This window comes from Neodiprion lecontei, chromosome 1 (assembly GCF_021901455.1).
Source record: "Neodiprion lecontei isolate iyNeoLeco1 chromosome 1, iyNeoLeco1.1, whole genome shotgun sequence".
NCBI lineage: Eukaryota > Metazoa > Arthropoda > Insecta > Hymenoptera > Diprionidae > Neodiprion > Neodiprion lecontei.
Window position 1 is genome coordinate 24,155,308 of NC_060260.1, and position 27,725 is coordinate 24,183,032.

At 37.5% G+C, this 27,725-nt stretch overlaps 2 protein-coding genes across 3 annotated transcripts in view; one reads left to right on the forward strand and one right to left on the reverse strand.

Moving 5' to 3' along the window:
- Positions 1 to 1,706, forward strand: part of LOC107227527 (serine protease 55) — a 72,494-nt gene extending 70,788 nt beyond the window's left edge. For both annotated transcript variants that reach the window (XM_046731907.1, XM_046731912.1), the window contains one exon: positions 63 to 1,706. In XM_046731907.1, the coding sequence (XP_046587863.1) occupies positions 63 to 356 (294 nt within the window). In that variant the 3' untranslated portion in view covers positions 357 to 1,706. The remainder of the gene's footprint in view (positions 1 to 62) is intronic.
- A 63-nt stretch (positions 1,707 to 1,769) lies between these two features.
- LOC107227530 (nuclear migration protein nudC) overlaps positions 1,770 to 27,725 on the reverse strand; it is a 142,313-nt gene continuing 116,357 nt past the window's right edge. The window contains exons 5-7 of the mRNA XM_046731972.1: positions 2,767 to 2,961; positions 2,177 to 2,379; positions 1,770 to 1,886 (exon numbers count right to left, since the gene is read on the reverse strand). Coding sequence (XP_046587928.1) covers positions 1,835 to 1,886; positions 2,177 to 2,379; positions 2,767 to 2,961 — 450 coding nt within the window. The 3' untranslated portion in view covers positions 1,770 to 1,834. The remainder of the gene's footprint in view (positions 1,887 to 2,176; positions 2,380 to 2,766; positions 2,962 to 27,725) is intronic.

Consider the following 27,725-nt stretch of genomic DNA (forward strand, 5'->3'; position numbering starts at 1 on the left):
TAATACAGATACATATATCATAAGCCTAGTTAAAACGACTACGACTTGCCTTTTGTCCTCAGGTGCCGATTGTCTCGAGTGAAGCATGTCGAGGGGTCTACACCGACTACCAGATAACAGATAACATGTTTTGTGCGGGATATCGTCGTGGGCGCATGGACTCTTGCGCAGGAGATAGCGGAGGTCCCCTGCTCTGCAAGGACCCGCGACGACCGGAGCAGCCCTGGACCATTTTTGGCATTACGAGTTTCGGAGAGGGTTGCGGCAAACGTGGAAAATTCGGGATCTACGCAAGGCTGCCCAACTACGTAGTCTGGATCGAGAAGGTCATGAGACACACCGATGCAGGCACGTAGATCCAGGATCCACGAATCAGCTTGTTTGCCGCAACTCGCGGGATGTACGAGTATTGGTAGCGAGTGGGGTTCGAAGGCAGACGAAACTTGAATTGAGAGGAGAATGTTGCGGAAACATTCGAATATTTTTCAAAATCTATTTCCTAGATAACATCTGACTTGAGGCGAAGTTTATAATTAGTTTGCGGCTCATACATTCACATCAGCTGTTTACAATCGTTAGCTTCAATATTAACGTTCAATAATAACGTGAAATATATAGTTGCGTGATAATTGCATGACCAAATGCATGATCTGATTATGATGTCATAATAGCCTATCTACTATTATTGAATGCAAAGGTGAATGTGTTATAACTTTCAATTATTTTCGCATCGATACTTTTATATTGCATTTATAGTAATAGTGAATGTTCGACCGTGCCTAGAATTGCATTTATGTTTAGAAAGAAAAAAGATCAAAAAAGTTTTTTTTACTTGATAAGCGAGGTCCGCTTATAAGAATATCTCTTTTAACGAATTATATGAAATTTGAATTTCGATCTAAGCAAACGTAATTGTGATTTTTATAAATATAAAGTATATGAAAACTGCAGATATATTTTCATAAGATATGAATTATATACAAACACAAATGTAAACACTACCTATTACCTTATACACTATAACTAATATAGGAAAGCACCTGTACTATTTTGTATATATTTATTTCAAATGTGACGTATTTTCATACGTATGTATGCTATTATATTATATAGTACACAGAATGCTAGGAAATTATGTTAAAGTGAAAGAAAAAACCGTATTAATCTGACTACCTTGGAGTCTAGACATACATCAAATAAATTAACAACTTATTGTTAGATTCAAATTATCGGACATCAACTCGGCTATCGTAATAGTTGAAATTTTCTTGGAAAAGAGTAAAATTTCTTCGTCAAGAATATATTCGTAATAGCTGTCAGATTTGCCCGAGTCTAGCTTTCTCAAAATTTCTAATAACGTAGCTATCAAAATTTCAAATCTTGACCACGTACGTAAAAATTTATTTCTGAGTAATCACTCACGTAGCAGGCGGTACCAAAGTTGCCTTACACCAGGCGCATTTCAGATGTTGATTTATACTTTTACGATTTATACGTGTGGCACATAAATAAAGTGTAGCCAATAGCTAGAAAGATAATTAAGATAATAACGAAGATGGCGGTTATGAAATTTTGTAAAAGTATAAAAGAAAAGAAAAGTAACAACTTTATGTGTATTGAATTAAAACGTGATACTTAAAAACTAATAAATTTATTCATCACGCAATAGATGTGTTAAACATTAAATCGAATGTGTGCAAGTTTTTCATTGAAGGATGAAAAATGTTCTTAATTGTAAGACGGTGAAAAGCGTTCTGCTTCTTTTTTTGAATCCTAACTAAGTTAGAATTATTACATTCGAGCAACTCGTGCCATCAAATGTCCACAATCCTTTTCAGTTGTACTTGCACTTAGAAAAGTCCATTTCCGGATGCTGCTGCATGAATCTGAAAGGAGTTTTTTTCAATAAAGTATTGCAATCGTTAAATCACGTGTATTTGAAAGTACGAAATTATAGGTTGTCGATTCTGTCGATACTCAATGCGCGTCGAGGCGTCTAAATGCCTTCAACTTATAACTTACGTACTAACTGTAAGATACAGGCAATTTCGATGTCAATGAGTTCAATAAATTATTTGTAATTTCATATCAGCGAGCTGCATATTTTCGATTCGCACATGTTTCTTTTAAATGTAATTCGACGAATGGACGGATTTGAATGAAACTTTTCGCTCACTTCTTAATGACGTCTTGTTTTTTCTGCTCGTCCGAAGTAGGAAGACCCAGCTCCTTCTGCCTCTGGTCGTACATCATCTTCTCGACCAAACCTCTCGTTTCGCCGTCCAAATCCGAAAGCTTGCTTGGTTCAGGATTCACTTTCTTCGTGCTTATTTCGGGATCGCATGTCACGACATGGGACCACCATTGCATTTTATTAACCTGTGTCAAATACGCAGAATTTACTTCACCGAGGTTATTTTCTTTCAATATTATTCAAATATACTGAAAATTTTTGACGGATTAGTTTTTATCATTTTGATTATACGAATTTAAAGAATTTAAGTGGGTTCGCAACAAATAATATACATATATATTTTCAGGTTTTTCAAAAGAAGAAAAAAATGTATTGACAGCTATTATAGCTTGCAGAACTAAAAGTTATTTGGGAGTACGCCATGGGGAAACCACAAACTTTACTTTTGAATATTATCTGTTTGAACGAGTATCAGAACTCCGATGGTAAAAAAATACTGTGAAATTCGTATGTAATTTTACGGTGTGAACGGAGGAAAATACCGTGAGGATGATTTGATGATGAGAATTTACCTTTTCCAAATTGATAAGAAGTACTTTTCCATCTTCTATAACCCAAGTAGACTCCTCCAATTTAACTTCATGGGGAAAGTCGCCGTCGATAATTGGTGGTTCACCTTTCACGCCGCAAGTGAGATGTTTTTTCGTTATGGAAACAGCCAGGTCCTTTGGCCTTGCTGAGAAATTCACCTTCAGTGGCACCTTCAACTGCAAAATGACAAAAAGTCGTACGTTAGTGTAATCGAAGTTTTGATGATGCGGTCAATGATTTTCAGCAGTAAATATTGATTTTCTACAGTAAGAATAACAGTTATTGTCTGAAAAATACTTGAGTACAACCGAAAAAAAGAAAACCGTTTATAAAAATGGGTATCGAGGCACACTAATAATAATCAAACATGAAAAAGAATTGAGTGCATGAGGCTGTACAAGAAAACTTGTTAAATCCGGTACTATTTTAAGTCTGATCGATGTCACGTAAGCGTAACCATCATTCAAAGAAGTACAAAGAAAATAAAATAATACGCTGCCGTCGCGTAGATTAAATCCTGGAAAATAGAGAAAAAATAATGAACGAAATGTTTCAATTTTAAGAATTGAATTAATGCGATTAACGACAAGTCAGGGCAGTTATTAGAAGATTGGTTTTATTTTAGAACCACAGAAAAATGAAATACACATTACTAACGTGACAGCCCTAATCGGACAATCACTCGATAAAAGTATAAACTGCGTCAGGTAAAATGACCTATGATCACGAGAATTACTATCCACTAATACAATTGAAGTCACGTGTAGTTTGCGAAACTTTTACCGAAAATTACAGCAGAATAAGTGTTTTGTACTCCGTCGTACTTCGAACAACGTCAAGGGAAATAGATCGTGATTTCTAAACTTACATTAGATAAATGGGAAAAATTAAGATTCAGTCACGTTATAACGATTTTCCAATCAATTGCAAACATCACGACAGTAGTAATATTTTTCTGCTGTGCGATAACGCATGTGAATTTCTAAACATTCGTAGTCGATTCGTGATGCTCGTAGCCAGTTTAAAATAGGTTTCAGCAAAGCCTTTTCTCGGTAGTTTGAAAAATCGAGTATCCATTAGAACACAATGACACAGGCAAGTTGAGTGAAATTGTGTTTTATCTATTAGTCCAACAACAAGACAACTCGCACTTGTTCCTGTAATGAGGTGTACGTACAACAACAGAAACCATCAAACAGAGGTTGATACAACATGCATTCCGGTTAGACGTAACAACATCCGTAACGGTTGTTATTTTGTCGTACAATTAGCCTGCCGGCGATCCTAATCAAAGTGTCTAATTATTTATAACTACAATTACATTTTTTATTGCAATACGTAAAGTGAAGGGGGCACGTCTAAACAAGGTGTGTATTGTCTTGCCAAAGTACACACGGATGATGAAGCGAAGTTTTGTAACGAGATGTTGAAGCTTGTCAGAAGTACGTGCATGCCGCTCTGCGCATATCGGTAGAGATAGGCAAGTATTATGTTATCATTTCGCAATCGGTAACGCTCCAATTGCCACTTCGCGTACGTATGCATGCGCGAGTGTTACCTTTTGATTTCAAACAAGGATCATTCATTGCATTGAGATCAGAATACATATTATTCCGGGTCCCTTCAGACTACGTACAGAGGTCCGTACACCACAAGGAGGACAGGCTTACATCTCTGTTGCGTGGGTACGGTTAAACTCACTGTAACAATAGCCGGGATTTGCGAGGATGAAAATTGAATCATCAATTCATCCGGCTAATTTGAAAATCCAACGAAGGACGCAAGGACCAATTGCAGTTTCCGTCCCCGGCGATCGATTCGCGGACAATCGATATCGAACCGAGCAACGAACGTGACTGACGGGATTTCGCAACAAGTTATACGTACAGGTAAGTACAGGGGATACATTAGCGCATTCTCGTACGTCGAAACGAGACGAGACAACGCCGATGAAAGCAAAGCGTTTCCTTCGGGCTGCAACAGCGGCTCACGATCGGCAACCACCAACTTTGCCCAGGTTACAGAACCTGTGCAGAACTCGGTTCTGCCGGCATGGAACACACGCGGAGAGCCGGGTGCAACGGTGCGTGGAAACGGATCATGGCTACCAACTTTAACCCGTTAACAAAGTGGAATATCATTATAATTATAATCATTATTATACGTGAAGTAATCGGCTATCTAGTATTTCTGCATTTTAGGTGAGTCGGCCGAGAACCTGCACCACCACCGCCGTCTATTTGCCTATCCGTGCCGCATGCGTGTTTCTTACTCACGCGTGCGGGTCGAGACACCTATAATGTTATACGCGTACATGCCTATGACAATTACGGCCATGCGTGCGTGACGAGATAACACGTGAGTATATAATCGAGGAGGTATATCCCTGACAGATATGCTAAGGTCGTGACGTCATGCCAAAGAAGCTGTCACATGATGCATTCGCGTTGCAGCAACACTCGTTAAGAACGACACGAGAACCGAGACATTTCTAGTTGCGATTACTGGACAGTCCGTGTCGACTGTTTTCAATTTTTATCGTAAATGAAACTTCAGTTCTCGGTACGGAATAAACATTAGATTTTTAACTTTTAACTTTTAGAAAATCTGTTATGCATTAATAATATTCTCTACCATTACGGTCACTTGTATTATATTTTCTTGTAATTATATGCGATAATTTCATGTTGATGCAACAATAAATTGACGTTGAGACCTTATTTGAAGGAAAAAATGTCGTAAACTGAAAAAACAGATTTCGTGTTGCAATAACGGGAAAATGTACTGTTGGAAATTATAATCATCCTAAATAGTAATACTCGATACTAAATTTTCGTATAATTCCAACGATATTTAGACCGCGGTTGTTACAATGATACGCGTCTTGCTGGAATTTTTTAGTTACTATGCCAAATGAAATTTTTCACGATCCATGCATCACCTGCGGACGCCTTTATAGCGTTGAACGTTTGACGAAGAAAAATGATGATTTTCATATTTTTGCAAATGTTCGGTGATGTTCGTGACTCACAAAATTTATACACTGATTCTGACTAGAAAAATTGATAAATCGACATAAATTCGACATTTTAGTCGTACCAATGAAGATACCTTTTACGATACGATTTGGCATTTTGATCGCTGATTAGGAGGACTAAGTCTCATGGTTTGAATACGTGCAATTAAATGTTTACTTTACTGTTAATTGACGAGGCAAAGTATCAAAGAGCATGCATAATTATTATACCGGTTTATACTTAATTGAAATCTGGTATTCCAATTATAGAATTTAAATTGAGTATTAATCTGGCAATATTGAAAATATGCCAAAGCAATCAATGCCAATTATCGCGCGTCGAATGCGATTCGGGATAATTTCGTTTCCAATTCTTTTTTTAGACATCCGGTGACTATTCGTTGAATCAGTGACATATGACTCACATTTGAAATTTAAGAAACGTGGGAGTATCTGATAAATTTTAATCCGTAAGACTATGTTTGCGCTGCAGTTAGTTTGAAATTCATACATTCTCGTTGAATGCTGTTTAACGTATTTCAAAGCATTCAAAAATCTATATAAGATCTACAAGCAATCTCCGCAAGAATATTGCAGATATGAAAAATTTTAGGTCTGTGAAAATGATTTTCTACATTCTCACAAAACTTTTTACCTCATTTTACATGAAATTAAATTTTTCAAATAGCTGAAGCCGCTTCGAGAACTAAGATTGACGAACAACTATAACAGAGTTACAACTTTTCTGAATTATATTTTATATAAGTGAAATAATAACTGTACATACAGATAATTTATACGTTCAAAAACCGAAAAATTTGAACCAAATATTAATACTAATAGATTTTCTTTGGGCAATAGCTGGAATAGAATTCGATTTTTTCCAACCAAATATACAGTTGTGATGTTTAATTTTTTGCCAAGGTGAAATTGAAGAGCGGTTGTTCAAAGCAATCTCAACGATCTGTACAACGCATAAGGCATATTACTCCACTCTATACGCAATCATTAAATATCGCCCGTCGGATTACTCGGAGTTACAATATACAATCGGTAAAATAAACGTGGGTGTAAGACAACCGAAGAACGAATGCCTTCGTAAATGTATAAGTAAAAAAAGAAAAATACTAACATAGGTATATTTCAAGATAACGTCAACGTAACAATGCTTTCAAGTGGCCCGTTCGATTTGCCTGAATCGGTCTTCAATTGCGCGCGGCGATAATACAGCGTATAAAAGAGTCGGACGAATCTGTGTTTGAAAAAACAAAACGAAGAAAAAAAAAACAAAAAAAAAACAATACTCAGCCCGACCTTGATAGCTTGATAAAACGAAGGTAAAAAAAAAAAGTGTTCAAATCAAAAGCGAAGAGAACTGGGGGGAAAAAAAAAATTCATCGCTAAATACCGGGGAACCCAGTTTTGTATCCCTATTCCTATTACTCAAGGCATTGGCATTAATAACTAAGTCGAGCCAAATGTTCTTTCTCGACCAATTTACACCGAACAGCGCGGAGTTTGCGATTTGCAAATATCGCCGATCGGATACATGCCCGTAATACGTGTAGCCGCAGAAGGGAAATGAGCGTGCGAAATTCAGCCTTGCGGATTAAACCGAGAGAAAGGACGGTCAATTGAATTTCGACATAAATTTGCTTGTTCTATTAATACAACAGCAACAACAACACAGCGGCAGCGATACGGGAACAATGGCGGTAAAACTAACAACGCGCCGTTCTTACATGCGGATCAGAATCGAGTTAACGGTTAAAAGTTCGCACGACGATATATATATATAAAAAATATATATAATATATACATGTAACATAATTTACAGCATACTCACAGCGCGGGCATAATAAGTTACTTCGCGAATAAGGTGCACGATCTTAATTACAAACGAGAATTAACACGTCTACGTACACGCATTACATACTGTATCATCTTATACGTACGTACGCTGAGTGTAATCTTACGAGAACGACCTCGAATAACAAATCGCGAAGCTTTCAGCATTCTACTTGGCACAATGATCATTCTCCTTCTCGAAGTCTCTTAACCTGGAATAACCACTTCGGTAAAATCAAAACTGACCTACGTGGGAATTTATTGCCCTTTAGTTGCTAATTTGTTTCCCAAGTTTTGATTTTTTTTTGCTACAGGCAAGTTTAATGTCCTTCGCGGTAAATTCTATGAAGCTCAAGCTGGCAGCCAAAGCTTTTAAACGCTGTGGATTTAGAAAAATAAAGTATCGGGAGTATTGAGGTACTTAAAAAAAAAAGTTTTCATTTTCGGACTTCGCTACTTTATGCGAATGAACGTTAGAACGTTTGGCTGCTAACTTCAGCCTCGTCTAAATTCTTTACCGAACGAACAACGCAAAACGGATCATAAAACTTCGGATTGCAAATAGGTTCCATTACAGATCTAATGGCATCGTGCTTTTTCCGCTAGCTTGCACTCCTAGATTGTATCGAATTCAATTCAGGGTTATGATATTATACACAAAGACCGCTAAAAACGTCTACTTATGAAAGCATCGCCTTCGAAATTCTGTACAAGGCATTGATGATAATCGTATTGAGGTGAATTTTTTTTCCAACAGTTATTTTCAACTGCAGATCACTTTTCAAATTTTCATTATTTTTAAACGGTATTGTTGTGATTTGTCGTTACTTAATGAAATTTTGCAACAAATTTTAATTGAAAACTGACTAAAACAAGGGTTTGTCGAATTTTTCAAACAAAGCACCGTAATCACCAGTTTTAAAGTCAAGTCAAATATTTTAGAACTACGTGTAAACTACCGGAAATATCGATACAGAAATTTTTAGCAAAAAGTCAAAGAGAGGTCCAATAAAAATCAATTACGAAAAGAGACGATTAACATTAATCAACGATTAAAGTTTCTTTTTTTTTTACGATTTTTCAATTGCGCGGAATTCCGTAAATGTGTCAATCAGCTAGACTAATATTTCGAATGATTCGTGTAAGCCGTTTTATATTTGTAATTGCGATTCAGTCCGAATAACTTTCTTTGCTAAATAAATAAATTCATATATTTTCAATGATTTTTTTTACAACTTTCGATGAAAAAGTTTTAATCTCAACAGGTTTCGATCGGTATTATATCTGATTCTATTTCAATTTCAAGGTAAAAATAAATAGAAATTTTAAACAGAAATTTAGTTTTCTCTGACTTTTTTTCAGAACAGTTTTAGTTCATCTTGGCTCAGCTATATAAATAATAAGCCGTGATCAATTCCTGTCATCGTATTCAACGATGTTCCATAGTTATCTCTTAGAACCAAGAGATGAAAAGTTATCGAGAGAGGAAAGAATACGTTTTTTCTGTAAACGAACAACACAATATTCCAACTTCTCTTGACTTATTATTGTCGTCTCGTTAGATCGAAGTGCATTTATGATTAACGAATTGCTCCTCGCGCTAATGAAAAACGCTTAAAGCCACCTACAGTCTCCAAAGGCTGAATATCCTCTGAAATCGGGATCTTATTTAATCTAGGGATCATCTCGATGACGAATAGTAGATTATTCGGATGGTTTTAAGAATTTGCTTGGCTATGCCGTGACTTTATCGTGACCGTGGTCGATAGTCCGAAGGCTATTGTCCCACTCATCGACGCGACACGAAGCGATTTATTCAATTTCAATGGAATCCTTGGTACTCGGAGATCCGAAAGTTACGCAATTATCGAATACCTTGTTTATTACTCACATAGCTCGTAAATTGGAATATTTTTTTAAAAATTCCCAATAATTCTGATACGTACACGTTTCTCGTCAAGTCGAAAAATCGATTGGATTTAAAAAACGTCATCAGACAAAGGCGTAGAGAGTCGAAGTTTTACTTGAACTTATTTTGTTACATGTGTGACAATAACTAAAAAATTCCCGTGAATATGAAAGTCCCAAATAAGTATACTTTGTCAACAAAACATAGCAATGACAATTTAAAAAAAAATTCTAATCTATCCTCTTCAAAACCACGTTGTAAAATTGACAATCGGTTGATTACAAAGAAAAATGTATCAATTGTTGATTGCAAAATGACATTTTTACTGTTTCTCAGCAATTTTTTTTATTCAAACGGATATTTCACCGATCAAACTTCAATGAAATTGACTTCGCTATGCGTCATTCTCTTTCTTATTAAAAAACGGAGAGATTCATCTACTTACGAGTCCCACTATTGTTCAAAGAACGATTTTACGAACAAGCAACGTAGCAAATATTCACCCCAGTCTGTCGTACCAGGGTTAAGAAAAATTGGATCGAGTGTATGCAATCATGACACGACGTTTCCATCACATTCGTTACTTTATCTCATATTACGGTGATTAAGAGTCCGACTGAAATCGCGCATTATAGATTCAGGGTGAATTTTGAAAAATTAGTCGTACCAAGACTTTTTTTATAGTCTCAATAAATATTTATCAACTGATCAATTATGACTTTGTGCTTTGGATTCAATATACTGTTAATTTTAGAGCGAATACTCCAAATTTGAAGAGAACAAAATTATTGTGTAATTTCAAGAATTAAATTAATACGGACCTGAAATATAGCCAAAAATGTCCAACCTTCAAGAAAGTAAAAATTCTTAATTCAATATTGATGGAATAATTTGCGTATGGGAAATTTGAAACAATTAATTTCCTAGATCCAATAATGTTTAAATATTTGACAAAACACGAAACATTGTTTTTTACTTGTCTAACCTTTTCACTTGATTTAAAACCATCCCACGTTCCAGATCTTTATTATGTCATCAACACACCGAAAAAAATTTCTACTTGTGATTATTTTACGAAAACCGGCAATTATACTTCTGAATACAGAATGAAATAAAAGGTATAAAAGAAAATTAAAAAAAAATGAAAAGAAGAAATGAAAAAATGGGACAAAATACTGTTCTTTTTTAACTACAGTCACTCGAACTATATTTCCTTGTAACTATTGCAAAGATTTTATGTTGGCGCAAGAATAAATTGATGTATTGCTTTATTTGTCCGAAAGATTGCAGTATAAACTAAACAGCTTCGATATTGGAATAAGCAAAAAATGTAGTAGCAACAACGATAATCAGATTAACTAATAACTTGTATCCGTCACATTTATTATAATATTTCGGCTATGTTTACTAATTACACTTATTGCGATGACATCCATAATTGGACTAGAATTTTCTGATAACTAAACAAAGAATGAAATTTTTTTCATTGCGTAGCCGGGATTTTTTTTTTTTTTTTGACTCCCAACTTTCGCAACAAACGGCGACAAATTGTAAATACGCAATTTGTGGAACAAGACTGGATTCGTTCCAAGCGAAGCCGTAAGGAGATCGCACGGATTAAGCGATGACGACTCGTGCACAATACCTATGCAACTTGCAAGCTGTGAGGTTGTACGGATAGATGTGAGACCCAGATTCAACGCGTGCAAAGAGCATCCGGTTCGCGTGTAGATTAGATAGAGTTCGCCGATATGGAGAACAAGCGAAGCCAAGTCATCCCGAGTGCAGGCTTCGATTTGCATGGACCTATTTCGAGGGTGAGACGAGGCGTCTATCGAGACTGAAGATGCTGGAAATTACACTCACCGTTTCGTAATGACTTCGAACTTTCAAACGTAATTGAAATCGTCGTTATTCGAAGCCGATGTTAACGGACGATCGCGAAAGCAAATCCTTTTTTCCCCCAATGATTCAGGTTATTTTGTTAATTTGTTTAAGTTTTCCATTTAAATATCTAAAATTAATAATAATAGTATATAAGTGAAGCAGGATGAATCAGAAGACGTTCACTATTGTATTGCAATTTTGCAATGTGTATAAAAATAAAAAACCTCGTTTGTAGAAAATTTTTGTTATTTGTTAAAAATTTATTGGCATTAATTTTGGGTTATCATTATTTAAGTGAGATTGGAATTGGGATCTAATTTTCTCGAATGTTTCAGAAAATATTCCGTGCAGAAAATCCAACCTTTTTATATGCAAACATTTTGAAATTAGAAAAGAGATATATGGAGCAATTAGATTCGAAACGAACGGAGAAGCCGTTGAAAAATTATTTTCTATTATGAAATTATTAAGAGAGATTCAGTAAAATCAAAACGAAATTCATCGGACGATAAGTGAAATCGATTTCAAGTAACTACGTATAACTTCGTTTCAGATTTTATGCAATTCTCCAGGTGTATACACATTGAGTTCACCTTAATTAACATTCAAAAATTTAATAATGGTATAATTGAAAAAAATTAGAATCGTCATTCGTCAGTTTTTTTTCCGAAAAGCAGTACTAATTGTCCCGATTTGGTGGTTACAATACTTAACTGTCTCTGTCTCAAATGACGAAACGGTTACTGATAAATTGTAAAATGCGAGAAAAAAATTCTATGCGCAAAAAGTATATAATTTTCGTGTTGAATGCACTCAGCAAAAACCGCACAAATCCGTAACAGTTGTGAATTGTTTGTAATTTGGAACTGTTCAGCAAGGACGTATAGACAGCATTGCCTACCTAATCATCACTAATTCTGAAGATACGCAGCGATAGTTGAAGAGCCACATGGCAACAGTGATACCGATGAGTTTCCAAGGAATAAGCGTCAGTCTCATCACTTCGAACGGTATCCGCGGCCAATTTCCTCAACCAATGACGACAATATCAATTATTTCAATGACACTAAAAAACACTGGCAAAAAAAAAAAAAAAGAGCAGGAAAAAAAAAGAACACATCCACATCACGGTTATACAACAACAAGTCGGACATAGAGAGACAATTAGTTTAAGAAGCTGAAAATTTCGCAACGAAATATGTAAGCTAGATAGGTGCGAAGAATCGGTGCTACGACTTATTTCTAATCGATGTATGGTCGGTAGTAATTGGCGGTAAGGAGTTATGCGTACGGTAGGTGCTGCAAGGGGGACAGCTGGAACCGGTCCGATTTCGTGGCCAAGTTTTGAAGGAGCGAGGCGAGCGATCGCGACGCAATCGATTCACGACGAAAGACCAGTTCGCCAAAAATTGGCGCCAGGCCTGACCGCGGGTCAAAGAACGGCCTTGCCTCCAACACACTCGTGCGGCAATACAGGCACACATGCTCTCTAAACGCGGCACTGGACGCGTTGCCGCTGCGCGTACTCGCGGCGACGCCTGCGCACGACGCGCTTCGCTCGAGAAACAACCGCTGTTGCACAACGACGGCCGCACGGCCGCCAAAAGTGAAATCGAGAAGGAACGCGCCTTTGAGCCTCGAGATAACTGGAAATGGGAAGTGGAAATGTTGGCAAGCGATACCAACTCCTCCTCCTTTCGTGCCCCCCTTTTTTTTTCTTCGTCTCCCAACTTTTTGGTACGTTCGACGATGGCGATGACAATCTTATTGTTGTTGTTGAATTTTTCCTTCGGTGCGTTACTTTGTCTTCTTGATGTCACACGTGCGCTACGCGACATCCCCCGAAAAGGTCAAAGTAGAACAACCGCGAAGCGTTCGGATTTTGGTTAATCGGTATGGGTCGATATGCTTACAAGCAACTTTACGCCGATACTTTCGGTACAGTTTTCAACATCCGAGACCAACCGTAAGCTTCCGAATATATCAATCGATAATTTTCAATCGAATGCTACGTTTCTCATCTTCAATCTTAAACGTTCATCTTTGCCTCCGTCGTACGGTCTCAGTTCAGACTGTTACTCTTCAGTGACGATTGTTCACCTCAAGGTATATATCCACATCAAGAACACGTAGAGTTGGGCCATCAACGTGCCAACCGAGTGAACTTTTGCCCTTCGTTTCTTCAACTCTCGTTCAACTAAAACTTTAAATCTATATCTCCATTATACTAGAAATAACGCTGATAGCACAACGATAAAAGAAACACAAACCATTACAGAGCTGCTGGTTGTTTAAGAGTTGCAACGTCTTTTAGACCTCTTTACTATAAAAAAAACTAAAAGAATACTGGTCCGTTTCCATGCTTAAAAGCACTAGGTAACAAAAAAGAATCTTTGAACAATTTTCGTCCATGTATGATGACACTCTTTTTAGATAAAACGATTCCGAGAGAGAAAAAACCATAGTTAGTCTGGAACGTGGTGCGCTTTGACTACCACATCAGCGTATTATAAAAATTGTATGAACCCTCACGATTGATATGTGAATATTTTCAAGTCAATCTAGGCAAAGACCGCGTGTAATCTGCGTGACCTCGATGATGATTCTGTATCCGAAACGGCTTACATGTAGGATAAATTCAACGATCTCTACTAATGTGTATATATATATATATAATGAGTGCCAATCGAAATGGTTGCAATGACAAATCTGTCCGCTTAAACAACCACTTCTCCATACGTATACTCATCGAATAAGCATCGTGTTATCGAAGTTTAGAATCTCAGTCCACCTCATTAGAGGACTCCCACACGAATGGATACCGAGGTGTAAGTTTGATCATGCGAGGCCAATTGGCCCGATGTCCCAGAGCCGCCAAACCGACCGGCGCGGCACAAGTCGCAGCGATTTCGCAACCCGTTGCTGTTTATACTGCATTTCGTTTCTCCTCGGTACATCGTCTTTACGTATACATATAATACTGCCCATGAACAGCCGCACAAATGCAGGATCGCATGTATCCGACTCTTTCAATGGACATCCATGAGACAGTGGTGATGACGGAGCGGGGAAGAAAATCCTGAGAAAACAAAACCTATGGTAAGTCTGCAATTAAGAAGAGTTGCTGCAGCATAACAATATCCCGCACTAGGATATGGTTAACAACTTTATTCATTAGCAGAGATGAGCCACTGGTATTCCTCGAACAGACTGGAGCCGGGGGAAAAAATGAATGTAGCATACAAGCAGAAATGAGAAAATTACTCCTGCGTCGTTCTTCGTCGAGTTTCTCTCCTACTCCTGATCATTTTGTTCGATGTGAACATGTGGCATGCGAGTAGCTTATACCGTGTATCCCGATGCCTAATTAACGCGGATAACTCTCTCGCTTTCCCACGCGTCGTCTTCATCCGAAGACCCAGAGGTGTACATTGATGAATTCAAACGAACAAAACCAACTATTGCTAAAAGTATCTCGATGAGAATCGGGCCGCGAAGTTATAAAAAGGATCAATTCATAAACTAGTCCTGCTCGGATGCGTTTGTCAGACAAATCAGAGAGTTAGCCACAAGATAGTGAATACTTAGTGCTTGGTTTACAATGCGTAGGCTAAAAATCGTTCCATCGACACTTGGAAAAAGTATCGAAGATCAGAAGTCAAGTGCATTACGTATCGAAGGACAAAGTAACTCTATTTAGAACGTGAGATATTTATCAGAACGAGCAAACGAATGACACCTACTGAGAACCGAAAGAAGAGTATATTTTTAAATTCTATCAAAATGTACTACAAGTGTAACCAATATCAGTGACAAAAAAGTGACTGTACAGCTACGAGCTCACGCTTCGATACAAAACTCCAAAGCGAATAGCGCAAACAACCTAAGTATCGTCAGCCCATTTGCTCACCAGGAGTACCATGACAATATTAAATCCTGATAAATGCCATTGGTATGAGAAATGATCTTTTTTTTTCTTTATACGTATCACGGTTGAGTAGCCGAGCGAGTGACACTGTACCTTATACAATACGTATAAAACTGTGCCCGGGTGTCAAGGCCTGCGGAGGATGAACACCGGCTCGCCGGTCTATACCGAGATTTATTGGGTTATTTGCGTATATGTTACAAGGCTGGTTAGACGACACTAATATCTCCGAGAGAAGTATCCTGGATGGGTGATTCCTTGGCGGAATGTATAGGATGCACGGCGGGTGACTCGGGCTCCTTATCCCGTTGTGATGGGCTCATTAATCGTTCATACATATCCCGCTGCAGAGACAAGAGAGTCAAAGAGAAACGCGACGCAGCTCCTCATCGTTGACGCAGAATACCTGCTACATCGGTAGGCAAAGCGCTTTGGTTTGATTATTTTTTCGCTACCATCGCGAACCTTGTACGTCTTGTTCCAGCGTCTTTACCGCGTTATTCGCAAACGTTATTACACTCGTTAAACCTACCCAACGTACCCGTTACGAAAGGAGAGTAACGAGGCTTAAAAGGGACCCTTGAATCTAGCACAATAGAACGTTCGTTCAGCGTAATATACACGGTTGTCGGTTAATTCGATTGCACAGAAAGATTAATAAGTCCTAAAGCCCCAAGCGCAGACTATTTGCCGATATGGCTGCCACCGTAAAGCGTCGAGGATGACCGGCTGTGATTAATTATATCAATGTCATTATCGAAAGGTATAAGTTGCGCTAAGTTTCTATGTTCCGTGAAATCGGTAATTCGAAACCTTTTTTTCCTACAATCGAGACTTCAGCGACTGTTTTATTATTAGCGGTTCGTTGTGTAATTTTGTATAAAATGTTGCGATAACTCATTCTTAGCACGAGTGCCGAGTATCGTTTATTTATGTACTTTTTAAAGTGTGAATCATTTTTCATTTTTATTTTTTTTTTTTTAATTTTTCTGTTTGCAAGGATGTTGAAGAATTTTACCGAAAACATGCAATTTGCTTTCCGGAAGTATCTGCACTGATAGTTGGTATGCGTTGTACGAAAAGAGGATTTTAGAGAAAGGAAATATAACTTCCCACGCGTATAAAAACGGATGCCTAACCGCAAACTCGTGAAAAATTGAACAGTCGTTGTAGTTTGTAGCATCCGTTTACTTACCAGCGTAAAATTTTTCCACGACTGTAACCAAGTGAAAACTTGCATTAAACTGTAGAGGTTTGACCAAAAACCGCGTGCGTACAATTCGTAAATCGAGTAAGCAGTTAGAGATGATTATAGGTTACTTATAAGGTACAAAGTACGGAGACTAGAGTACCTGTACATTATATATCTGCACGTGTAACTTGGTTTTCGAATAATTTACCAAATGACTCGTCATCGTCTCATTAGTTACATCTGATTAACGCGAGGGGCAATCAAAATAGCTTTCAACACTTCGCGATGATAATTAATACATCATTACCGCGAGTGTCTTCACCTGCTAGACAACATCTTTATGATATTGCTTGTGAATAAAAGAAGAAGACAAAGATGTATATAAAATGTGAAATAAAATGTTTAATTAAATAAACGCGAGATTCCTCGTACCGTGACGTTGAAAATTAGACGCACGCTACTCGAAGCACCAAGGCTACAGATTACCATCGAAGATCAAAGACTATCCTGCACCACGTGCGGTCCTAGGAATCAGGAATAATTCCATATCATACCCGTATACTCGGCTATTGCCGCTATTGCGAAGATTGAAGCAACGCAACAAGCCAACTCTTAATTCCAGTTTTAAGGTACGGTTCAAGTCTTCTTAGCGAAGAACGCCGGGGTTCGTTCGTTAATTAGAAGTAAAATTCCTGGACTAATTGCGATACTCTGCGTGCCTTCTTCATCAGGACAAATTATACACTGTAGGATCCTTCGCCGACATTGAGAATTGCATCACAAGGCACGTACGTGTAATAATAAAGCCGTTAAAATGCAGAACGATGTGAGCCCGACCTTTGATGAAACCACGGCGCGAACATCGCATCGCATCCTCCTACCGCAAATTCGTTTCAATTGCACAATTTTTTTTTTTTTTTTTCCCCTCTCTATCTTTACTCTTCGTTTTGGTTTCTCACACACTTGCATCGCTCATCCAGATTACGCAAAGAGGGGTCTGCGATAAGAATCTATACCGCAGTTGTTATATCAGGTGTAAACCGGACGTTATTAAATCTTGAGGGATTTGCTTGTACGGTGCATCGATGCAGATATTGCAATTTTAAACGTCGACGAGAATCACGAGCACACGACTATCCGCAAATGGATTTACAAAGATCGTTATACGTATACGATTTGCGGATTTGAAGAGGCAACGTTCTGCCGGCGTAATAATAATTCTCTGTTCGCGCACGTGTGCGATATGCCATTATTAGAAAGCATCAAAGCCGCGTATGAAGTGTAATTATGTTCGTTAATTGTGTACGTGTCCGTGTGAGCGTACAAGTTCTTGACACAATAAATAAATAAATAACTAAATGATTAATTTAAAAGGCACTGTGAATCAAGATAATTGAAGCGGGATAAGGGAAGGAAAAAATAAATAAATAAAATATGTAATAATAAATTATTGAAGATTAGCGATGACATTTACTCACGCATGTGATCTACCATATACGCCTGTCGTAAAATATATACGATTGTGTAGTTACCGACGGATAATATTGTGCGTTGCAGGGAGTTTAGGAGTTGTGGGAAAAGAAGAAAAAAGAAGTCGAGAGATAAGTGTAAAAATAACACTTGTTCGCGTGCCCGAGCCTAGGACGTTTAATTAATTAAGGCTAATTGCGCAATAACATTTATCAGATGGAAGATATCGTATACCTACATCGTATATTCCTTGAGGGAATCAGAGAGAGAGAGAGAGAGAGAAAGAAAAGAGTATGCCCATAAATAACGACGAGGTTTAAGAGATTCTTTCAATTGTTAAGCTTATTCCTTTGTTTTCATTGGCATTTAATTCAGCACGTTTCACTTAAGTAACGGTAGGAATACTTTGGTACAATTTCACTATAATTATTTTACACATTTTATCCATCGATTCGGTAATCTCAGTTAATTAACCACAAAAATCAATAATTGCGATCTTCACGTCGTTTTAGAACTATGACATAGTGCAAAGTGTCTGAAATCTCGGAGGATTTCCTTTCGGCGCGCGCATGAGAAATCGACAATCATTTTTCGGTAATGTGACGATTTTCAAAATTTACAATAAATTTTTACATCATCAGCGATAACATCGACGACATTTTATTTCGAGATTTGTCTATACTTCCCCTTAACAGACACTTTTTCTACATCGCGAGATACGAGATTGATCATCATGATACAACCATAATTTGACTGACCGCTGATTGCAAAATTCCGAATATTATTTCAAACAACTCTGTAATGCGGCAGAAGAAAAACTGTAAATTTTAACTCGACTGAATTTTCTGTGATTAGCGAAGGACGCGGCGGATCGCTGGGTAATTATTTGTCTTAATAAAATGTCACCTGGTGTTAATTGAAATCAAATTGACACACCTGCGTCGTGGTAAAAGATAAACATCAACCTGCACGGGTAAACTAAACGCACCGTTAATCGCTCACAAGATTTACTCTACGCCACATATTATAATTGTTGAGCGTGATAAATGATCTTGCATCACCGAACACTAATACCCAAAGAAACACCAAAGTTCTTCGTGTGAAAAAATAAAATAAAATAAACAATACACTAGAACGAACTAAATATGGAATTATGAGGAAAAAAGTAAATAACTATCGTTGTGCAATATGTGTAGCCCTTGTCATTACGAGCAAACCACAATTGACCAGCTGCCCTTTTGAAATGATGCAAGATAATTTGCCTGGATACCTACGTGCATGTCGCGTGTAAGGGAACAAGGCCCTACGGAAGTAATAAGACCTTGTCGAAAATTGTTCTTGCATCTATGCGTAGACGTAATAATATTGAATTATAATTTCACATGTGTCAGTTGAACCAAGGCATATTAGTGTTGGTCTAAAACCGTGTATCGATAGAAATGACGTGACGAAATTTCCCCCGATCTTATGACACGTGTCAAATCGGCAATGGTTTGATTATAGAAAAATATGGCAAAGAACTGTATTATATAAAACAATGATTAAACATATCGTATGCTCGGCTTGTTCAATCGTTCGTGTAGGAATGAAAAAAAAGCTTATATCCAGAGCTGCCAGTAAAAGGATAAAGAATCACGTTTAAGGCAGTGACGTTATCGTAACGATTCAAGATGAGGAAAAACCGTTATTTACGCGATTTTTAAATTGTCTGAAATTCAGTAAACCGTAATGATACAAAACACGCTCATATTTCGAAATCCTAGTTCCTTAAAAATCGTTATAAAACTAGGAAGTTAGTTGTTTTTCACGCAATGTTTCTTACTAACTTCAACCAACGAGCTTAGGTGAGCCTAAGTCGGTCTGAATTCGTAAAGTCATAGGTTCCTAAATTATTGTTCATAGAGCGTAAAGCGAGAGGAAGAGAGAGAGAGAGAGAGAGAGAAAGAGATGGAGAAGAAAGATAACAACCCGATTGTATCATCGAGGCAATGACGGGAGGGCTGTTTGTATAATAATACAGACGCGCGTTTTAGATGGTGGAAAGAAAAAACGCGATTCGTTGCGAAATAGGGCATTTACAGCTATTAAGAAATTGTGCAATACGACTCGCCGAATCCTTATATACTGCATATCATTTACGAAACGCTTAGACGTTTTTATTTTTGAGCACTGAACCTGTTGTTGTTACAGCGGTTTTAAAGTAGGCCACAATTTAAGAACTTGTTCAATTTATTGTCGAATCCTCGTTGGAATTCGGACAGAGCTGTCTCTATTTGCACACTGGCACGATATGTTCGTGCAAATTAACTTTCGGCAGACAAGCGCGCGTTGTTTTTAGTTTCTGACGAACAGGGAAAACAAAGACTCGACCGTGTAATACATTTTCTGAGACGTTAATTATTCACGCCATATCTCTGCTGCACTGACATATACATGACAAAAGTCGCAGACTACCTAAAACAGGTTTTAGTTTATTGATCGTTGGTTATTGACACTTGTTACATAGAAATTAACAAATTACCATTCTTAAGTATAACGATACGGTTGTCGTGTAAGATTTCACATCGATATAATGTGAATTGTACCATGGGAACCGATTTATTTCTCTGCAAAATTGCCGTTCGTTCGTTTCTTTGAAACGATCAACACAGTTTTGATGATTACAAGATTTCTCTTGTACCAAAGTTACTTTGTACCAAAAATTCGGTGCAAAAAAAAAAAAATATAATGCACCCAGTCACATTACACAGCTGCTGTAAGAATTTCAAATTGAAAGTAACGATCGGTGATCGGCATTGGCAAGATCTGATTCGAGTCACCCGCGTTGAGGCAAGAATTTTTTATGATAAATTAGCTTCGTTGCAAATTAAAGGTCAAGCCTTGTACCGCAATATTGCAAATCCCCGACGTCTTCTCGAACTTATTGTAACCGAAGCGATGTAAAATATCGAAAACACGATATCCGTATACCTTTGTATAATTTTTGTTATGGATTCATTCGCATGGTGGTAAAATTATTCAACTCGCACACGTTTATCCAATGATTGTTTGGGATGACCTCAAAGTATTACGCAAACTTAGGTGTGCGCGATCCACGATCTGCAACATACCCGGATAGGTAGGTATAACTATGACTGAGATCTTGATTTGGAGTTGCGAAATTTTCATATTTAGTACCTTATGTGCCTACCGATGGAAAAGTATGTCGTTTCTCTATACCTATAGAAATCCTAGCATAACACGTAGATTCACCTTGACTATCGCTATTGTCGAATAATGAATAACGCGTCTAACTGACCGACTCGTATTCGTTTGGAGACTGGGTAGTTCGTATGAAAATAGTATTCGTTTTGGTTTCAATTCGATGAAGTAAAAACCAGCACGAGATATTAAGAATACCTACGAGAAAAAGTGCATGAGCAACTTAAAAAAAAAAAAGAAAAAAAAATAACCTTTAAGTTTATTACATTATGCAACAAGGGAATAATCGACTTTTATTCCTGCGTTACGTACAGGACTTTATTCCCGGCTCAGCTCTGGCCACATTATTGACTTAAAAGTGGTTTCCTTTTATATGCAAGTGTGATCTGTCAGTCTGAAAACTATAATATCATTGAAAGATTATAATAATATAGATAGATGTAGTTCAAAATGGAAAAGAAAAGAGAGAAAACCAGAAAAACCGAGAAATTAGTTTATGGCAAAGATGAGATTATATTTCCCGAAAATGTGGGAAGAAAGTGCCACTTCTTTTCTCCATAGATGAGAGAAAAAAGTAAAGAGGGAATAATATGCCACTCTTGTCCAGTTTTTCAGGTGAAAAAAGTAAAAGATGTGGTTGAATCGAGAACAAAAATATTTTCACCGTATCCACCCCGAATCTACGTTCAATTGAAATTTGGTTTTGGCGCAGGTTAACAATCAGGATGATAAAATATCCGCAAATCGGTCTTTCGCGTGACGAAACAACGCGTAACCGCCTGTCCGACCAATTTACCAAACAGAAGCTACTCAACGAGTAAGACGAAGAAAGGGAAGAAAAAATACCGGTGTAATTACCGGGTAACAATGGGCCGAGTGTCGAGGTGCGAGGATCGGATAAAAATATGACCTTTCGTTATACCGGACTTAAAATTCCTGCATTGCGCAATTAGCGGACACCGAGTGTGAAAAGCAAAGACGGCATATATGATAGTCGGTGCCCGGTTACATACGCGATACCGACCACGTATGCACCATCAGTGGTGCATGGGGAATTCCGTGCGACCCTCGCCCGCCATCTTCGATCGCTAATTCCAATTAGCATGTCGAATGGCACCTCAAGAGACGGTAGACATGTCAAGATTTTCAAAATCCCCGGATGATTTCCTTCGCACGTCGAAACTTGCTTCGGTTAATGAAAATTTAGTATATCTACAAGTTGACTTAAGATTTGGTACATAACTTTTTATCAAATACGAGAATATTCAGGACATTTTAGCGAGTCAAAAATCGGTACTTTCGAAATCATGAAGTGGCGAGTAAGCTGCGGAAATTTATTTAGAAACGAGAAGAAAATATCAGTGTTTGAAAGAAAAATTATTATAGATTGGATTTTTTTTTTTTTTTTATTGGCAAAGTATTTACGGTCAGAATGCGAAAAGATATTAAGTCGTCTATGTTTTGGCAAAAATCTTTGTTTAGGATAATCGGAGTATTCAGTACAACCTTTTATTTACTCAATTGCTTCGCGTTGTTGTACACAAAGATATTTCGCACACACGAAAAAATGGAGAAGAAACACAAATTAACTTGACGATTATTAATCGTCGAACGAAGCTAAATATTTTCTTCGATTTTTTTTTTAATACTCCGCAACGCACCGCAATCAAAGCAGAAATTGAAGGTGACGAGGGTCATCAGCAGGTCGAATCGACAGGGAATGCGGCATAGATATGCGTCGCCTTCCTATGCGACTAGGCTTCCACGTAGCGTTCTATAAGGTACCAGGTGATCGAAAAATACGCGTATTGAATACGAAAAATGTGAGCCCAATGTCAGGTGCGTCGAATATAGTTAGTTACACGCATAGGTATTATATAAAATAGTTTTAATGCTCGAGGGTCGTTTAGTGCTGATAAGGTTGCACAACGCGTGAATTTTCTTAAGTAGGTTGGTTGGCCAAAAAACAATATTTTTTGTTAATTTTTTAAGACGACACTGAGTATTTATCAAATTATTATATATTCGTAAGCGAAGAAGATCTCTTTGAAAATATTAAATTGGAAAATACTGGAATTATAAATAGAAGCTTATAAAAAGTAAATGCTTAATTTCGTAGCTCTTTACAATTGTTAATAATCTAGTAGATTCGTTCGATTTCACTCCACGGTATTTTCTATAAAGCCACAGGTACAGATTTTATTCTCTTTTTATTTTTCCTTCACAAGTTGGCATTTGATGATCATAATCAATGTCAGTGCGATTTTGAACAATTAAATATTTAAAAATGCGAGCATGACAAAAGAAAAGTGTTTCAGTGAATTTATAGAGATAGATTTCAGAATAAAACAAACCGTAGAATGCAAATGTATGAATTTATTCCTAGACTTTCAACCATTTTAAAGCTATTATAAAAGAAGCATCGATATCTAATTGTAAGCTTATGTTTAAAATTATACGTTTCTTTTTTTTTGTATTTGCAGAAGTCTTTGCAGCTTATAAATATGATAATTTTATTAATACTTAATGTACGAATATCTTGTAATAAAATTAATATAAAGTATCGCTTTTTGGGTGACCAACTTTTTTAATATCAATCGGATGGCAATTAAAATCGAGTAACAGTCTACAAGAGGATAAAATTCACCGTGCTCTGCATCGTGTGCGTAAATTCGAGCAAAAATATGCAAGGTTAACGAGAGAGAATTATAAGTATATAATAATGAAACGGGAAAGAAGAGATTGCAAATCTCTGCAATAAATATTAATTGTATGAAGAGAAACAATGAATCGAGAATGAGAGGGAATTTAGTTAAGTAAATAAATTAATCGAGGATACAGCGGTATCCCAATTAACCGTGATTAAAGCAGAGAAGATTTATATCTCACAATCAGATTTTGCGATGACGAGGTTTCCTTTTTTTCTTCTTCTTCTTCTTCTTCTTCTTCTTTAATCTTTTCTCTTTTTCTCGTTTATTAATTTCTTTTCTCTTCAAAATTATAATCACACCTTCAAGCTCGGTACGTTAGCGAGTTTGTGTAAGAGTTGTCATCGAGTCGCAATTAAGATTCGGGACTCTGTACAGTAAAATACGACGAGCAAGGTCGAGAGGATCTTGACTGAAACCGAAAGTTGGGTAGACGTAATGTGGCTGTTATTCTCGAGGTACGGGATTCGTTTGAAAACACTCACGTGTAGATACAACACAATGCGTTACGCGTTGCAAATGCTCGTCTGCAAAGCCCTTGTCAAATAAGTTTAGGAGTATACACGTAAAAACTATTACAGAACGTGCGTGGAACAATTTATACGTTGCGCGATGAAGTAAGCTCGTTTTTTTTTCTTCTTTACAATAAATTCTTTTCTCTAAATATCCGAAATTTAACATTACCGTTTCACTTTTTCAGACTCTCCATAATCGAAATTCGATTTCTTTCACTAACCTGATAAGATTTTGATATTAATATTTATTCCGATCATTATTGTCGTTAAAAACGTGACATTTGAAAAAAAAACATTCAACTTCGTTAAAACAAAACAATTTTCAATTATACCGACTAAACCGTCGGCGTATCAATTTTTTTATTCACTGTAAAGTAAAAATTTTTCCAACATTTTACAACACCGGTAACTTTTACCACGTCCGATAATCACGCTTTTGCATAATTAAATAAATAATTGAGCGAGATTTCTCTGTATTGGCAAATTCTCTACGCCTCCAACAACAAAATCGTTGCTTTAATGTAGTAGTACGAAGTGCATTGCCGCAGAGCAGGGGTGATTATTCGAAAGATTGCACGAGCTGCTAGAGCGGATAACTGAGTAAGTATGCAGATAATCGGAGGAAGTTAAGAGCGGAAAATTGTTCGCGATGCAAGAAAAGGTATAACGAAATAAAAAAAAAATTAAAAAAAAAAAAAATTAAAAATAAAAAACAACTAAGAACACGGAGAGACACGTTGTCCATTCTCGCATAGCGAGACTTTGTTGCAAAGAGTTTCTTTCTTCGGCGGTAGATTTTGCGCCTTGTAAGTAAGTAATGAGGGCAATTTTTCTCTTGAATTTAAGAAAAAAATAAATAAATAAATAAAAAAAAAAAACTAAAACCAGTCGTCTCCGCGCGTGCATGTATCCAGTACGAAGGTGTTTGCGTTTGTGTAATGCATCTTGGAACCGCAACTCGAATTGCAGACACGAATGACGATGTGTATAATGCACAGCAGCGGAGTGTCGGGTAGCGTTTCCAAGCACGGATCGAGGGATACGGAGCAGCGCCTCGGTAAATTTGACACGCAATTATGCAACCCTAAGTGGTTTTAATCTCACAATCCGACTTTTGAAAAGACCTTTTATAGGACAATGAAGTATACGCGGATTGTTGTTACCGCTGCACGCACCGCGTTTTACACAAATTGCGAAGTCGTTGGTTCGCCGATTTTGTTTTTTTTTTTGTTTTTATACACCAATTTATGTACAGCCGATACGAAAATGATACAACGTTCGTTTCAACTCTGTTTCGCCGTTACACCGTGCTTGTAAATGTTCATGCGCGGATTTACGTTCGTTCGGATGTTTAACGATCCGCTATCAAACTCCGCAACATTCGCAAACTCTGCTCGTATCGATTTACTACACGCTGTTCAGAATTTCGTGTCGAATTCCACGAGATCTGGCGCAGAGTACGCAATTCAGCATCAAAGTTGCGCATTTTTGCTTCTGCAACGTGGAATGTCTGAATCGTAACGCATACTTAACTTTTTCCAGAACGTGTTAGATTTATTTTCACCCGCGAGTAACTATTCGCAAAGTGCAGTTCTAGTGCGAAACAATTAAAGATTCGAAATGACGATGAGCGATCAATTTCAAAAGTGGTTCATTCGCGAGAGAAACGTTCACCTGCGAAGTTCCCATGTACAATATGTAGGTACAGCACAATAAGTCAGCCTCGTCGATCTGTTGAACATAGGAGAAAGTTTTCGACTCTAACTATATACACGTGTAACAAATGTTTGTCAAATGCGCTTTTTTTCTCCATCTTTCTTCTTAATTAGCATATTTTTCGTCGTTCGCTCTGTTTTTACCTCTCTCCGCTCGTCTCAGTCATAGATTATACAAATGCCCCTCGCTCCGTTTTGCATTTACGTAATTGGTATTACACAAACAATTATACACGGCGTAATCCACCTCCTCATATCCGTCAAACGAATTTATTAACGCTACCGTGTATCTCTGGTACAATGTATACATATGTCGTATTTTTTCTTCTCTGTCTTCTCTACATACCTACGTATATAAAGCTTAAGGATTTTCCGCCGTACGTTCGCTTATAAGCTCGGAACTACTGAACCAATTTCGATTCTTTTTTTTTCCATGGACAGTTACAACGCCAGGGCCACATTTTTTGCTACATTGCGTTACAACCAGATCAATAGTTTTGGAGATACAACGATATTCATCTTCCATTCATCTATCATTCTTCCAAATCGGAAGAAGATCGACAAACTCTTACGAATAGAGGAAGGTTATGTTCAAAAACTTTCAAGGTCCCGATAATGTGATCTACAAAAAAGACGTAGAAGTTAGTAACGTTACCTCAACGATGCACGTTTAAGAAAGATCCTTACTTCGCACTTTTTACGATTGTCTGAAATTTGGTAAACCTTGATAAACGAAATGTACTCAAATTTCGAAGATCCCACTCCTTAAAAATTGTTCTAAAATTACAGAACAACGATTTCTTAACGACCATAACCCGGATGTTTCGTTACGTCGACGTTAACGTTACTGATTTCAGCCCAACCACGAGATAAATTTGAAAATATTTGCGGGCGGAGCTGCGACGGACTCTCAACAGCGAGTATAATAAGTTTGATCAATCAAGATTGGCTCCCGTACATACTCTCTGTAATACCAGCAATAGCCATGTAATTACAGACGATTTAATCTGCCGAGGTTGTGATTGTTACATCTCGTTATATGGTATACCCGCGTATAGATCAGCCAGGAGACACGTGCCGGGCTTGTTGTACGCATGGAGTGTACAGGCAGGGTGGGGTGGTTTCTCTCCTTCGGGCAAAGACGACGACCATACGTAACGTAAGACATAAGTTCATTACTTCGCACTCGGAGAGTTCATGCATTGTGCCGATTACAACCGCAGAGAGCTATTACGCGTTACACGTAAGGCAATTCTTAACGTACCTCTTCGGTGTGGTTAAATATTCCGAGTATTCAGAGTGGAAAAGTGAATGCCACGCCATCACGCGTGCGTGCGCCGCTCATACGGTGCGATTATCCTGTGTTAATGCAGCTGAGCTCTGAGATTAATTGGTCTAGGAATGAGTAACAATGCGGTAATTGAAGTCAGAAACTTTGGCCTCGGGTCATCGCTAGCGGTGACGAAGATTCTTATTTTCTTCTAGTTCCGTAACATCTTTTGGAACCCGTTGATGACGAATGATGCACGCAGTTCGAGTCAAAAGTTGGAT